This window comes from Equus quagga, chromosome 12 (genome assembly GCF_021613505.1).
Source record: "Equus quagga isolate Etosha38 chromosome 12, UCLA_HA_Equagga_1.0, whole genome shotgun sequence".
NCBI classification, from domain to species: domain Eukaryota; kingdom Metazoa; phylum Chordata; class Mammalia; order Perissodactyla; family Equidae; genus Equus; species Equus quagga.
The window spans coordinates 20364416-20380254 of record NC_060278.1 but is presented as its reverse complement, the minus strand read 5'-3'; the positions used below and the strand labels follow the sequence as shown (position 1 = coordinate 20380254).

The following is a 15839-nucleotide window of genomic DNA, read 5'->3' as shown; positions in this document are numbered from 1 at the left end:
TCTTTAAAAGAAATTCTTTTGAGCCCGCCCTGATGGCCAAGTGGTTAAAGTTCGGTGCTCACCATTTTGATGGCTTGGGTCCACTTCCTGGTTGCAGAGCCACACCACCTGTCTGTCACTTGCCATGCTGTGGTGGTGGCTCACATAGAAGGACTAGAACGACTTACAACTAGGATATACAACCATGTACTGGAGCTTTGGGGAGGGAAAAAAAAAGAGCATTGATAAAAAAAGTTTTTTCAACTAGAGCTCACCATATCTTCAATAACTTCCTAAGAAAGAATATAAGGGGAGTATATTTTCTGAGATCTGCATATCTGAAAATCTCTCTACCTTTATGCTTAATGGATAGTGTGGCTAGATATAGAATTCTATATTGGATATAATTTTCCCTCCAAATTTTGAAAGCATTACTTCACTGTATTCTAGCTTCTGGTGTTATTGCTGAGAAATTCATTGCCATTCTGATTCTTTTTTTTTTTAACTTTTTGTTGAGATTACTCCATGCAAATGGCAAAGAAAAGAAAGCTAGGGCAGCAATACTTGTATCAGACAAAATAGACTTTAAAACAAAAAGTGTAACAAGAGACAAACGAGCACTACATAATGACAAAGGGAACAATCCAACAAGAGGATATAACACTTGTAAATATCTGCGCACCCAACATACGAGCACCTAAACATATAAAGCAATGATTAACAGACATAAAAGAAGAAATAGATAGTAACACAATAATAGTAGGGGACTTTAACACTCCACTGACATCAACAGATAGATCATCCAGACAGAAGAACAATAGGGAAACATTGGCCTTAAACCACAAATTAGATCAGATGGACTTGGTAGATATGTATAGAACATTCCATCCAAAAACTGCAGAATACAGATTCTTTTCAAATGCACATGGAACATTCTCCAGGACTGATCACATATTAGGCCACAAAACAAGTCTCAGTAAATTTAAGAAGATTAAAATAATACCAAGCATCTTTTCTGGCTACAAAGGTATGAAACTAGAAATCAACTTCAGGAAGAAAATCAAAAAAGGCACAACAATGTGGAGATTAAACAAAATGCTACTGAACAATTGAATCAATGAAGAAATCAAAGGAGAAATTAAAAAATACCTAGCAACAAATGAAAATACAACATGCCAACATCTACGGAAGAAAGGTTACATGCATATATTCCATCTACCGTCTGTAACCACAGCTCTCTTTTTGTTTTGTTTGTATTGGGATGGCTTTCATGTGGTTATGATTCAGGGTAGGAATGATGCTACATTTGTTTGTTTTCAGGGACTTGTAAACTTCTGTGGGTCCAAAAAGGAAAAGTCTCTCCTTCTCCGCTGAATTGACATGAAGGGACACCAAAGGCACTCATGTAACACAAATGCATACACAAAAACACAGATTTTAAAAATATTTCTGTGTATTAAAGTTACATGAAAACAGAGTGTTTTTCAGTGTTCAAGATGAGTTATACCTATCTTTTTTCCTCAGTATGTATTCATCTCTTCAATCGATTCTAGCCAATTTTAGGATGAAAAGCAAAAACCAAAGCTAATATAGTGAATATGGAGAGATTTTGGAAACCCCTGAGTCTTTATCCAAATTATGAACATGTTATTTTTAGGGCTTCTGTGATCGTTATTCCTCTTGAAGCCAAAGGGAAAGTAACTTTTCTACATTCTGCAATTTTTTAGAATTTCATATTTTGAAAAGAAAGTCAATGATCGTTCTGAAATTGAGACCCAGACAGAGGAGAGCAAAGAAAAAGAGAAAGAAGAGGAGAAAAGCACAGAAACTGTGAGTAGTAAGATTCTAAGGCTGCTCTCACAGCCCGTGGACATGAGTAGGATAGAAGCTGCAGGCGAGTCTTGTGATTTGTTACTGGCTGTAGAAATATAGACATAATTTTAGTGTTGAATATTGTCTATTTCTCTCCTATTTCCTTGTCTTGATTTGAATTTCATTCAGTGTAAGTTGTTGCAAGATGTCGTCCTGTCCTAGAGATTCTAGGAAATCACGCCCCATTTCTTCTTGACTGATTTCTTCTAAATTCCTAAGTGAACAGACCTACTACATGAAAAAGGAATTCTGTCCACTCGATAATGAGATCTTTTGAGGATCTTACCCAGAAACGTGAGGTAGAATTGAAAGATCTTGGTTCTATCCCACTAGAATAGAATAGTTTGGATTCTAATTGAATAAAATAGTTTGAATGAAAAAGGTTTGTGTTGATATAGTCAGTGTTCTGTGGTAACTTAGAGATGTGACTTTGAGCCTGCAAACACAGAGTCCTAAGCATAGGGAAAGTTGATTTAGCCAGAAAGCTATAAGAACCACAGGAGCCTACACAAAATTCATTTACATAAAATATTCACGTTAGCTAATTCGCTTATTCAACAAATATATATTGAATGCCTACTGTATGCTGTGCTCTGGGCTGAGTTGCCTACTTTTGAAGAGAATGGAGAACATTTAGAAAACTGAGATGAAGAGATTAACAATACCGTGTGACTAAAACTAATCAACAACCAATAATAGAGAAGTACTGAGACTTTCAAGGCGCTGTAAAAACTCACTGATAAAAATTCTGAAGCTACCAGGAAAAAGGAAGACGCTACGGTGGAAAGAGTTGAGTAAATTAGAAACATAAATTGGCAACGGAATAGGGAGTGAGTTGTTAGCTGGATAAGGAAGGTTGTGCTTTGACACCGCTATGAACCAGGGTTAATTTTAATTGTGATAAAGTCATTATCATAAGTGCATCCAAATTGATCAGTTAATGTTTTGTAATGAAACAGAGTCGTGTCCAAAACATTCCTTTTCATACAAGATATTTGAGGCATTGTCAAAAGTTTCATCAAGTCACCAGTCTGTCTTAAGTGAATACTAACGGTTCACACTCTTTTCTCACAAAGAGGGTCATTTAATCTCTGATGCGAATCACATATGTGTGTTTGGGCTTTCCTGTGCGACAGATTGGAAGTGAAGTGGAAACACTGAACCTTCAGGTGACAACCCTGTTTAAGGAGCTTCAAGAGGCTCATACAAAACTCAGTGAAGCTGAGCTAATGAAGAAGAGACTTCAAGAAAAGTAAGACTAAGAGATGAATTTCCTCCTCCTTCAAAAAATGTACATTTTTACAAATATGTTACTATATAGAAACATAGTTTTCCTACTGTGTAACTGACTAAAAGAGAGACCCAATTAAAATGTAAGTTCAAAAAAATACTAATTTTCAGGTTAGTATATAAACATGAAATACTTGTAGTGATGTGGGGGAATGGGCCCACGGGACCCTGATTCTGCTGTTTGGGTGCATCTGCTAGGCATCCTGGCCTATCTAAGGACCTGTAAAAAGCAGTGAGCCAGATTTCCTGTGACTTAGTGAGCTGACAACCTGGATGTGGACAAACATAAAAGAAAGCTGCAAAGAGCAAGAACTTGAGAGATTAAGTTAGAAAAAACATTTTCATTTTCAGTCAGTTCTGAAGGCTCATATATAAATTCAGAATTTTGCATTTGTTTGTTTCTCTTGATGTAAGAAGTTATCCCAAATGTAGGAAAGCTGAGTTGATGCTGGTCTTCGGATTAGTTCGCAAACATATGATGGGGTTCAGGGCAGGCCGCCCCAAGATGCACCACCCTGGTATGTGGATTATTTCGAGCTGGAGATAATAAAGGCTCAGAAGACTCAGGAAGAACATTTGAGCTTCCCCTAAACTGCCTAAAAGAATTTAAGATAGAAGGTCTGTTCGAGGAAGGAGGTAACACCATAAGACAGCTATAGTATAATGTGAAATAGGTGTGATAGGAAGGCACCAACAAGCCCATTTCTGGCCCAGCAAAACCCGTTTAACAAACATTTGCATTTGTGTCTCCATGTAAATTGTCTTCCTCTCCTCTGAAATCCCAAACCACTATCCCCAACTTCCTCCTTTGCCTTTAGCTGAAGATAATATTTAAGCTGGCAGCTTGGCCATTTTGTGGAGTCGCTCAGTTTTCCTGAGTTTCTCCCATGTATATATGTTATGAAGTTATGTTTGATTTTCTCCTGTTATTCTGTCTCATGTCAATTTAATTCATAGCCCAGCCAGAAGGACCCAGAGGGCAGAGGATTTGTCTTCCTCCCCTACACATATTTTCACTAAAATATACAAGTGTGTGTTTCCTTGAAGTTACATCTACTAAGGCTGTACAGTATTATGATAGTCTGGTACAGCAAGCAGCTCCAGCTAAGGACTTTAGAGAAACAGGCCTAGGTTGAAATATGGGTCTACAGCTTATTTATGGTGTCACCTCAGGCAAGTTATTTATTTAACCCCTCTGCGCTCCAGTTTTATCATTCATAAAATGTGTGTCGTAATTCCTACTTCATAATGTCGTGCTAAGTGAGATAATGTTTAACATGCTTGGCATTACTGCCTTGCACATGGTTATCATTGGTTCAGAGGTGCACTTATTAAATTGAAGTTCTCTTTCTGATCTTTAAGAGGACTAGGGCACTTCCTTTTTCCTTATTGAATCTTTGTCAGAAGTCATATTCTTTGTGCTTAACAGAACCCACAGCTTTTAAAAATATTACAGACATCCATGGATTGCTCTATCAAAAGCACCTTTAGCCAATTACTGCTTTGGTCTGTGTCTAAACAACAAAAATATATTTGCATCACTATTTAAAACAATTATTCCAAGTGGGCAGTAACTGTGCGATCTTAGATCTGTACTTTTTTTTTTTTTTTAAAGATTTTATTTTTTCCTTTTTCTCCCCAAAGCCCCCCGGTACATAGTTGTGTATTCTTCATTGTGGGTTCTTCTAGTTGTGGCATGTGGGACGCTGCCTCAGCGTGGTCTGATGAGCAGTGCCATGTCCGCGCCCAGGATTTAGATCTGTACTTTTTTATAGTAAAGAAGCAGGGAGGGTATTTTATTTTGTACTGTTAAATCCTTGACAAATGCAATCCTAAAATTCTTTGTATTTGCTACAGAATCTTGGGATTTGTTTAAAAGCCACTGCTAAATGAAGGAGCATTGTTTATCCTCATGAAATTTTGATCTTTCTTAGATGCCAGGCCCTTGAAAGGAAAAATTCTGCAACCCCATCAGAATTGAATGAAAAGCAAGAGCTTGTTTATAATAACAGAAAGTTAGAGCTACAAGTGGAAAGCATGCGGTCAGAAATCAAGATGGAGCAAGCCAAAACAGAAGAAGAAAAGTGAGTGGGCCGTGATGGGATGGTCACTTCCTAAAAGAAGACAGGATAGCTCTTTTATACAGGTTGGAATGAGGTTTCGAGAATAAATTTTAAAATTTTCTCATATTTATTTGAAGGAGTACTAGGAGACTTTTCTGAGGAGATAAAATTGAAATTTTATTATAACAAAATTATGAAAATTGTTTGTAATCTATCTTGATTCTTTGGAAAAAAGTGTTGTCTTTGAGAGTAAGAAAATGCTAGTAGGTGGTGGGATGATAAAGGTAGGAGAGAAGATTTTGCTATTTGAGTGTTCAGAAGAAAGTTGGGAGGCAAGACTGTATGTTTCTATGACTTTTTTCCCAAGATTCCATTTTTTAATTTCTTTTTAAATAGGTCCAAGTTAGCCTCTCTACAGCTGACACACAACAGGCTTCTTCAAGAATACAACAGTGCATTGAAAATGATTGAGGAGCTACAAAGGAAAGAGGTACTCATAGAAAACAAAATTTCCTTTCATAGCCTGGTAATGAATGGAAACTATTGAACATGTCATATGTAAAGTAGTTGTGTTAATCTTTAACCAACTCAAGTTTCAAAGGTGGTTTTTCAGTTTATAATTAATTCCTTGTGTCTAGTGTTTATAACTTCTGATGTTCCACGTATGTATAATGTGCTTGGTGTACAAGATGGTGCTGCTGTCCTACAGTCAGGGTGTAAGCTTTTAGCATTTCTAACAGCGGGTGGATTTGCAGGGGAGCTAAGAGCCTGGGCTCCTGTGTGAGTAGTGCTTAGTGAGACTGCTGGCTGGGGCTAGAGGTGCTGTGCTGTTTGCTGCTTGCAACTATTTTAGGGGCAGCTTGCTTGCTGCAGTGAACTTGCCACCCGGGACTTAACGGGCTGCAACTTGAATTAGTAATAATGCCCAGCATGGTGGGATAATTTAAACACCATGGAGAGATATGTGAGGTGATGGATGTGTTAATTAACCCGATGAGGGGACTCCTTTCAATTACATTGTACACTTTAAATATTGTACAGTTTTGTCAATTTTACCTCAATAAACCTGCAATAAATAAGTAAAGACCATGGAAGCTTTGAATTAGAAGTGGTCTTTGAGTTTATATCCTTATAAATATACTTTTTGTTTTTCATTTAACTTTTTAATAGAATATTATTCCTCTCTAGGACCTAGTAAATTTTTAATTTAAATATGATTCTTCTTTTTCCACTGACTTCACAAAGTAAGAGTAATGTGAGTGGAAGAACAGCAGTGTCAGCAAGTTACAACCTCACTGAGATCGGAGTTTGTTATTATTTCCCTTATTTTAGTGTTTTCTGTTTTGGTAATTATTGTTTTAGATTAGGAAGTTATTATTTGCAAGCCATAAGTTAAATGAATACAACTTTGTGAGTTAACAAGTTATCATTGCTAATTAACAGAACAGTTTAGAGCCAATCATTTAAGGAAAATAAGCCCTCATTAATATTTTACTAAAATAGGTTGAATTATTTCAAAACCATTTCTAGAATAAACTTGTCTTTTTTTCAGTCAGAAAAAGTGGATAAGGTGGTGCTGCAGGAAGTAAATGAAAAACTGGAACTGGCAGAGAAGGCCTTGGCCTCCAAGCAGCTTCAGATGGATGAGATGAAGCAGACCATCGCCAAGCAGGAGGAGGACCTGGAAACCATGACTGTTCTTAGGGCTCAGGTGAGCGACATTCCGAAACAGGAGCTGAGTGAGGCCAACCCTGGTTACATTCTTAAATGGGAAAGTGATGGTGTTTAAAATATGGTTTTTGATTTTATATTATTTCCACCAATATATTTTTTTAAACTTTTTTATTGAATTATATCACATGTGGAAAGTGCACTGACCCTTTTAAGTGTATGGCTCAATGAATGTATCCATTCTACAGTTGATAGATAGTTGGATTATTTCCAGTTTGGGGCGTTATTAATGTTGCCCGGACATTCTTGTGCATGTCTCTCTGTTCACCTGTGCATTTATTTCTGTTGGGTACGCACCTAGGAGTGGAATTGCTAGTTCAGAGAGTATGCATGTTACTCGGTTAACAGTTTTCCAAAGCGGTTGTCCCAGTTTTCAGGCCCATCGATGGAGTTCCCCTTGCTCTACATCCTTACCTATACTTGTATTATTAGTATCGTTACTTTAATTTTTAACCATTCTGGTGGGTATATAATGGTGTCTCATTTAATTTGCATTTCCCTGATGACTAATGAGATTGAGTGCTTTTTCAGATGTCTACTGGCCTTGTAGGTATCCCTTTTGTGAAGTGCCTGACCAAGTCTTTGCCCATTTTTCTTCTGGTTTGCTGGCTTTTCTGTGATTTTATAGTTCTTGATATACTCCAGTACAAGCCCTTGCCAGTTATGTTTGTTGTAAGTTTATTCACTCAGTGATTAGTTTTTTCACTTTCATAGAGGTGTCTTTTGATGAACAAAAGTTCTTAATTTTAATGTAGTCCAATTTGTCAGTCTTTTCATGTATGATTAGTACTTTTTGTGTCCTGTTTAAAAACTCTCACTACCTGAAGGCCATGAAGGTATTCTCCTGTGTTGTCTTCCAAGAGTTTTATTGTTGTGCCTTTTACGTTAAGATCTAGAAACCGTCTGGACTTAGCTTCTCTGAATGGAGTGAGGTAAGGGTAAAGAGTCATACTTTTTTCCTGTATGAATATCCTGTCAACTTGGCACCATCTGTTAAAAAGGCCATCTTTCCTTATGTACTCTGCTGCCCTTTGTCATATATCGTGTCCCTGTACCCATGGGTCTATTTCTGGACTCTCTACTGTTCCATTGAGCTATCTGTGTATCCTTGCTCCAGTCCCATCCTGTCTTATTATAAAGCATCAAAAGTTTTGATATCCAGTAGAGTAAGTCTTCCTATTTCATTGATATTCTTCAAGAGGACCTTAGGTTTTCCTTCCCTTTTTCATTTTCATATACATTTTAGAATCTGCTTAATATTTTCCACACACACAGAAAACCTACTGGACCTACTGGGGTTTTGATTGGAATTATATTAAATAGATATAAATCAATTTGGGGGAAATTGACATCTTTACAACATTGGCTCTTCCAGTCCATGAATGTGGCATATCTTCTTTAATTCTTCTCAGTAATATTTTGAATGTTCTTAGTAAATATTTTTCTCATCTTTTATTAGGTTATTCCTAGATATTTTTTATTTTATGATACTATTGTAAATAGCATCTTTTTTAAAACTTCATTTTCTAACACTTGCTGTTATATAGAAATACAATACTTTTATACATTGACTTTTTATGCAGTAAACTTGCTCAACTCATATTTTAATACTGACAATAGTTCTGAATATTCTCTTGGACTTTGTATATTGCTAATCGTATCATTTAAATAATGACAGTTTCTTTCTTTCCTTTCCAGTTCTTTCTGTTATTGATCTTTCTTCCTCATTGCACTGGCTGGGACCCCAGTACAATGTTGTGTTACAGTGGAGATAGCGGGCAGCCTTGCCTTGCTCCCAGTGTCAGAGGCAGTGCTTTCAACATTTCACTGTTAAGCATGTCGTGTTTGCTATAGCTTTTTGTAGATATCATTTATCAGAGTAAGGACATTTCCTTCTCTTCCTTGTTTGCCCCAAATTTTTATTTTGAGTGGATGTTGAATTTTATTTAGGAAATGTTTTTTCTTCATATGATGATATAATTGGATAATCATATGCCTTTTGCCTTTAATTTGTTAATGTGGTGAATCACATTGATTTTTTTAAATATTAAACAGACTTTGCATTTCTTGAATTATCCTCTGTTTATATTGCTGGATTTGGCTGGCTTCTATTTTGCTTAGGACTTTTGTATCCGTATTCTTGAGTAGGACTGGCCTAGAATTTTCCTTTTGCTAATGTCCTGGTCAGGTTTTGATGTGAGTTTTAGTGGCCTCATAAAAACAAGTGAAGGAAGATGCTTTTATTGTTCTCTGGAAGAATTTATGTATGATTGGCTTGTTGTGACTGTTTGGGCCCACTCTTGATCCTGGCGGGTGGAGTACTTGGAGGAGAATTTATTAGTGAGAATACATCCTGCCTGAGAGGTAAACTCACAAAAAGGGGGAAAACCTTTTTATTTTGTTTCCTTGCTTAATTAAAAATGAGATCACACCATACCTTTTGTACTACAACTTTTTCACTCATTGTATATCTTGGACATCTCTCCATGTTATTGCTCATAGCCAATATGTTATTTTTTTAACGGTTGCATAGTGTTCCAAAGTGTGCAATACCATGATAGATTTAACTTCTATTAATGGACATGGAGGGTGTACCAGTATTTATCCTATTAGCAACAATACTAAACTGCAGGTTCTTGTATATATGTCATTATGCACTTGTGGAATCTGTAGTAATATATAGAAATGGAATAGTTGGGTCATTGGATATGTGGATATGCCTGTTTTTAAGTTAAATATTACCAAGTTGTCTTCCAAAAATGCATACCCAAAATTATTCTCTCTCCAAAAGAGGACAAGAGCTCCTATTTCCTCACATCCTTGCATCATTCTTTTACGTGTTTTCCAATCTGATAAACAGATTATTTTTAATATAACAATGTCAACAGTTTATTACTCCCTTTATGCATACTCATTACCAGCTGCCCGGAGTGGCTGGCCCAGTGAAACATGGAAGTGGGTGACTGGACATATGGCTTTAGTTTTATTTCTATAGGAATAGACTCTCAGACTGAGCTCTTTATAGCATTTCCTTTGTTTGGGTACCTCTTGATACTGTAGTCATGTACTTTTGCCACATTCTGTACGCAGACATTTGTTTTGTTTTGATAGATACTCTTGTTCATTCATTCAGCAACTCTTTGAGCACCTGTCATATGTCAGGTCTTACTGCTCTTACTGCTGGGGATATAGGAATGGATAAAACAAAGACCCAATTCTTACTGGCTCAAAGCTAATAAGTGAGAGAAGTGAGACTAATTCAAATTTAGGTCTGACTCAAAAAAGCCCATGATCTATCAGTGATACCAAAATAAGCTGGATCATTCACAAATGGCAGGAAATCCCCTAAAATAATCTCTTTATTGCATACTTTTTTTTGTAGCTACAATTGTGATAGAATATTTAAATTTTTATTAATTTTACTCTTAAAGGTAATGGATAAAAATTTGTATCCTAGAACCACTAAATATGCAAAGAAATACCTAATTTTAAATATAGAATAATGCTCGATTCACTATTAAGTAGTTCATTTTTACTTTATAATTTTATAAAAATGAAGAAATTGTGATTATGGCATATTTATCTGTTTCTATTTCTATGTAACAAAATACCCTCCAAATTTAGCAGCTAAAACAACCACAAGCATTTGTTATCTCATACAGTGCCTATGGGTCAGGAACCCAGGAGCTGCTTATTAGCAGGGTGACTCTGGCTCAGAGTCTCTCATGAGGCTGTACCCAAGATGGACTGGAAGATCCATTTCCAAGATGGCTCACTCACACGCCCGGGGGGTGGGAGCCCTCAGTTCCTCACCATGTGCCTCTCATGATATCGCAGCTGGCTTCCCCCACAGTAAGTGATCCAAGAGAGAGCAAGTCAGAAGCCACAGTGTCTTTTATGATTTAGCCTCAAAGCTACACACCATCACTTCTGCAATATCTTAGTGGTTATGTGAGTTGGCCCTATTCACTGTGGGAGGGGACCACATTGGGGTATGAATACCAAGAGGTGAGGATCAGTGGAGCCATCTTGGAGGCTGACTATCACCAGTGTGGGAAGTGGCATGGTATATGGAAGAATCCATGGTATATGGACTTCAATCTGGCTTCAAATGCTGGTTTGACCACTTAACTCATTTCCTCAAGATTAAGAGCCATTAAATGTATAAATGTAAAATGAGCATAGCAATTCTACATCCCCAGGATTTTTTTTTCTTTTTTTTTTTTAAAGATTGGCACCTGGGCTAACAACTGTTGCCAATCTTCCTTTTTTTTTTTTTTTTTTCCTGCTTTCTCTCCCCAAACCGCCCCTGTACACAGTTGTATATCTTAGTTGCACGTCCTTCTAGTTGTGGGATGTGGGATGCTGCCTCAACGTGGCCTGACGAGCAGTGCCATGTCCGCGCCCAGGATCTGAACCCTGGGCCACCACAGCGGAGTGCGCGAATTTAACCACTCGGCCACGGAGCCGGCCCGTCCCAGGATTTTTGATAAAGTGAAATAAGATAGTCAATATAGGCACCCAAAATAGGACCTCGCATGTTTGGAATTCAAGAAATAGCATCTATTTATTATTTTTATTTTAAATTTATCTTAAGGCCAGCCTTCATAAATATGCCTTACAGAGTAAATAAACCAATTACTATATTAAGCTAATCCTGAATATTATGTTTAAAAAAACAGACCAGAGAATTTTACTGAATTAATGGTACTTATAGTATTTAAACCACCGGTACCCGTGTAGTTGCTGGGTTCTAACTGTTTAAAGGACACACGCACACACAACTTAGATCTTCTATTTGAAGGTAGTGGGAAAGTCACGGTCATTACACTGGCTTCCAGCAGGAACATGTACCTGTTCTTCACAAGGTGTGTCACAGGCTGCAGCACTGCCTCTTCACCTCCTCAACAGGTGAGCTGTAGGGAATCCACATTCGTCCAGGTAGTAACTTCTGTCTCTTTTCCCTCCAACAGATGGAGGTTTACTGTTCTGACTTTCACGCTGAAAGAGCAGCGAGAGAGAAGATTCACGAAGAAAAGGAGCAGCTGGCCTTGCAGCTGGCGATTTTGCTGAAAGAGAATAATGCTTTTGAAGACGGAGGCAGGTAAGGTGAGGGGAAGACTTAAACACACAGCAGCGTGGGCTGTCGCAGAGGTGACCCGTCACAGGTGTTTCCTAATTTCGGCTGTAAGCATCGTTCTGAGTACACTTCACTTGTGTTCCCAACACTTACTTTGGCTTACAATAAGGCTTGGCAGCGTCTTGTGAAAACTTGAGTTCTTTGCTTTTAGGTAAGCTATAAAAATATGACATTATGTGTTCCAAAGTCATATCCTGCTATTGGCATGGATGAAATATTCCCGACACTTTAAGTAATTCTGGAATTTGTTTTAAAAGACAATGTTGCTGAAATTACTTGTCTTTTAAATTTTCAATTTGAGAAAAATGTGAAATATAGAGAAATAGAAGTAGAAAAATACAGAGAAAAAATAACACAAACCAATATGTACCTCTTCCAGAATTGACAGTTAGCAACATTTATTTGCTTCAAGTATATTTTTATTAAAAGAGAAAAGGGAGTAGTAGATGAAGTTGAAGTCTCCTTTGTTCCGCATCCCTCATTATATTCCTCTCTTCCCTTCCTCATACTGCTTGAAATTTGGTGGGTAGCATCCACATGTGTTTTATTCTTTTACATATATACACATCTACATGATATCTTACAATGAGATAATAGTAATTTTTCTGTGCTTAAGTTACAAAGTGATCACTATAGGTATTGTTCTGCAACTTGCTTTACATAACATTGTGATTTTGAGCTCTGTATACATGTAGATTTAATTAATTAATTGCTCTGTAGCATCTTGTTTTAGAAATGTGCTAATTTTTTCTGATCCATTCCCCTACCAATTGACAGTTTGGTTATTTCTTAACTGATTTTTTTTTAATCCTAATTGTTATTTACTTTTACTACATTGTGTCCTAGTGCCAATAATATTTAAAACTCAAATTGGTCTTAAATTCTGGTTTTATGAACCTTGGCATTGTAGTTCAGCTCTTTTTTTCTCATACTTCTGTTGAATGTCTACTTAATGTTGAAATAATGTCATTCTGCACAGTTTTAGAACATCACATAGAGTGTTGCTTGTAATCCCAGTAGGCAGTCCTTGATGGAAATGCAGAGCCGTCATGGGGCAAGAACAAGTGACTCTGACCAGCAGGTTTACCTTGTTGAAAGAGGTGAGTCACCTGTGATTCTAGATTTCCAGTCTTCCAGGGAATAAATATCCTATGAAGAAGATGCTTGAAGAAAAATTCTACTACATTCTATGCAATAGATTCCAAATCAAGCTACCAAAAATATAGCCCCTATCAGTTTTATTATGACTGTACCCCTATCTCCGTCCATTACCTGCTGAATCCAGATCAGAGTCTTCACGCTGGCAGTTAAGGCCTGGCATAGCTAAACTTTTAAGCCTTCTCTCACTCTATTCCCATACAGATATTAGCCAACTGAACCACTCCCTGTTCCTTGAACCTGTCCTAGGCTTGTAAACCTACATGTACTTGCTTACGCGGTATCCTCCATGCAGATGCTGTTCCCTCACTCATATCCTTGTCTTTCTCCAGTCTCTTTACAGTGAATTCTTACTCCATCTTTAAAACCCATTTCAAAGACCATCTCCATCAATCCAACAGAATGTGACCTCTCCCTCTTAAATTTCCCAAGTACTTTATTCCTGTTTTAGTACTTATCGGCTATTTTATAATTATTTATGTGTTCTAAATATGTATTTATGTACTCTATTAAATAAGCTGTCTTGGAGCTTATATCTCCACCCACCACCTGGTGTTATGCAAATAATAATGTTACATTTATTGAGAGTTTACTATGCCTGGGTGCTGTGCTGATCACTTCATACACATTTCATGGGATCCTCACAAAATTCCATGAGGTCTATATTATCACCATCTTCTGGAAGACAAGGTTAAATAACCCAGCATCACAAGGCTAGTTAGGGGCAGAATTGGACATGAAACCCAAGGTTATCTGATTCTTCACCACGACACGGTACTGCGTGTAAGAGATTGTCATTTAATTATGTACAACATCCAGATTTTAATTCCCTGAGTGAAACTGGTCATGACACTTATTACAAGTATAGTGCTGTGTTTATTACATGGTTTTAACACACTAGTAATAATGGTCTGTAATTTATAATAAATCACTGTCTCATAGTATATCACTGAAAGGGAAGTATTATCCTTCAATCTAGATATGAAAAAAAATTCAAAGGATTGAAGACTGACATAGCCAGATGAAGAATTAATAGCAATGCCACTAAGAAGAATCTGGGTTTAGGATGCCATCCTAAACTTCACATGAAACTGGTTCTTTAACTTTTTAAAAAATTCTGGACCAGACTAAGTCCCTTCCATGTACCAAGTGACTTTTGAAATGGAACTGTATCATAGTGTCCTCAGCAGCAAGGAAGCAATGTTAGTATTTATAGTTAACCATTAAATCTTGGGGAAATTTCCCTGAGTCTCCCTTTTACCTCTCATCTCTCCTCATTCCTCCACCAAAGTTCTTTTACAGGAAAAAATAGGTTAAAGTAAATATTTGCAATAGTAGTTCAGGTTAAAAATAAACATAGTATTCATGGACATATGCAGAAGTAGCAGCCTGTGGGCTTATGTAAATATTAGCCTCCGGTATTTTTTAGTATCAGCAGGTAAAGCTACTTTCTTCTCTAAAAGCTGCGTTTACCCACTTGGGCACTACAAGGCATTTTCTCTAATTCAATTTTAAATATCGTAGGAACAGCCATATAACTCATATCTAGAAGTGCCTATTGTTGTTGAGTCAAAAAGGACAATCTGTTGCATCTGGGTTTCTCAGGGGAAGATTTTCCCTTGTCATAATTATATAAGGCAAATGCCTATTTATATTAAAAAAAAACTGCTCAAACACTCTTTGACTTACATTTACAATCTAAGTCTTTACAAAGTGCAAATTTATTTATAATTATCCTAATAAGCTTTGTTGTCTTTTAAAAAACTATATTCCAAACAGAGCTTTGTTTTTTTTAGTTTCTTAACAAAGCTGCCTGAAACAATAGCCTCTCTCAAGAAATTTCATTATTGTTGTTGTCAGCAGCCATTTAAGCGTCTACTCTGGTCTAGGACTTGGCTGAGCACAAGGGAACAAGTGGGCATAAGGCAGGGTCACATCCATGCGGGCTTATGGTCTAGTTGGAGAGACAGATGTGCAGATAAAAAGATGAATTCATAATAGAAGATAACGAGTAAGTAACAGAATAACAGTGCTGAACATAAGAGGAAAAGGTGATCACTAAGGGCTAGGAAGCTGAGAAAGGCCTTGAAAAAATGTGACTTTCAGCTTGGCCTTGAGCTAGGGTTTAGCTAAGTGTAGTGTGAGAATAACAAGGCAAAGGCAGAAAGGAGTGTGATGTGGTGATCATGAAAACTGAGTGCTCTTATTTACAATGAAGAGCCAGGAGGTGGAGGGGACCCAAAGGCCCCCTGATACAAGAGCCCAGTCTGAGTCTTGAAACCTAGACCAGGACCAAAAGAAAGGCACAGATGTGGGCAATAACGAAGAATTACCAGTCCCCGATAAGTGACTGGTTGTCATCTAGAGGAGGGTTTGGCAAACAGTAGCCCACAGGCCAAATCTGGCCCGTCACCTGTTGATAAAGTTTTGCTGGAACATAGCCATACCCTTTTGTTGACATACTGTGTATGGCTGTGTTCATGCTACAGTGACAGAGTTGAGTCGTTGTGAGAGAAATGATATGACCTGCAAAGCAGAAAATATTTACTCTCTGGCCCCTTTACAGAGAAAGTTTATTGACCTCTGCTCTAAAACAATGAGACCAG

General features: G+C 37.3%; 1 protein-coding gene across 1 annotated transcript in view; it reads left to right on the top strand.

Annotated features, from left to right (window-relative positions):
• Window positions 1–15839, top strand: part of OPTN (optineurin) — a 34695-nt gene that overhangs the window by 16810 nt on the left and 2046 nt on the right. Inside the window, exons 7-13 of the mRNA XM_046678790.1 lie at window positions 1707–1809; window positions 2988–3103; window positions 5076–5225; window positions 5601–5694; window positions 6757–6915; window positions 11909–12039; window positions 13093–13175. Coding sequence (XP_046534746.1) covers window positions 1707–1809; window positions 2988–3103; window positions 5076–5225; window positions 5601–5694; window positions 6757–6915; window positions 11909–12039; window positions 13093–13175 — 836 coding nt within the window. The remainder of the gene's footprint in view (window positions 1–1706; window positions 1810–2987; window positions 3104–5075; window positions 5226–5600; window positions 5695–6756; window positions 6916–11908; window positions 12040–13092; window positions 13176–15839) is intronic.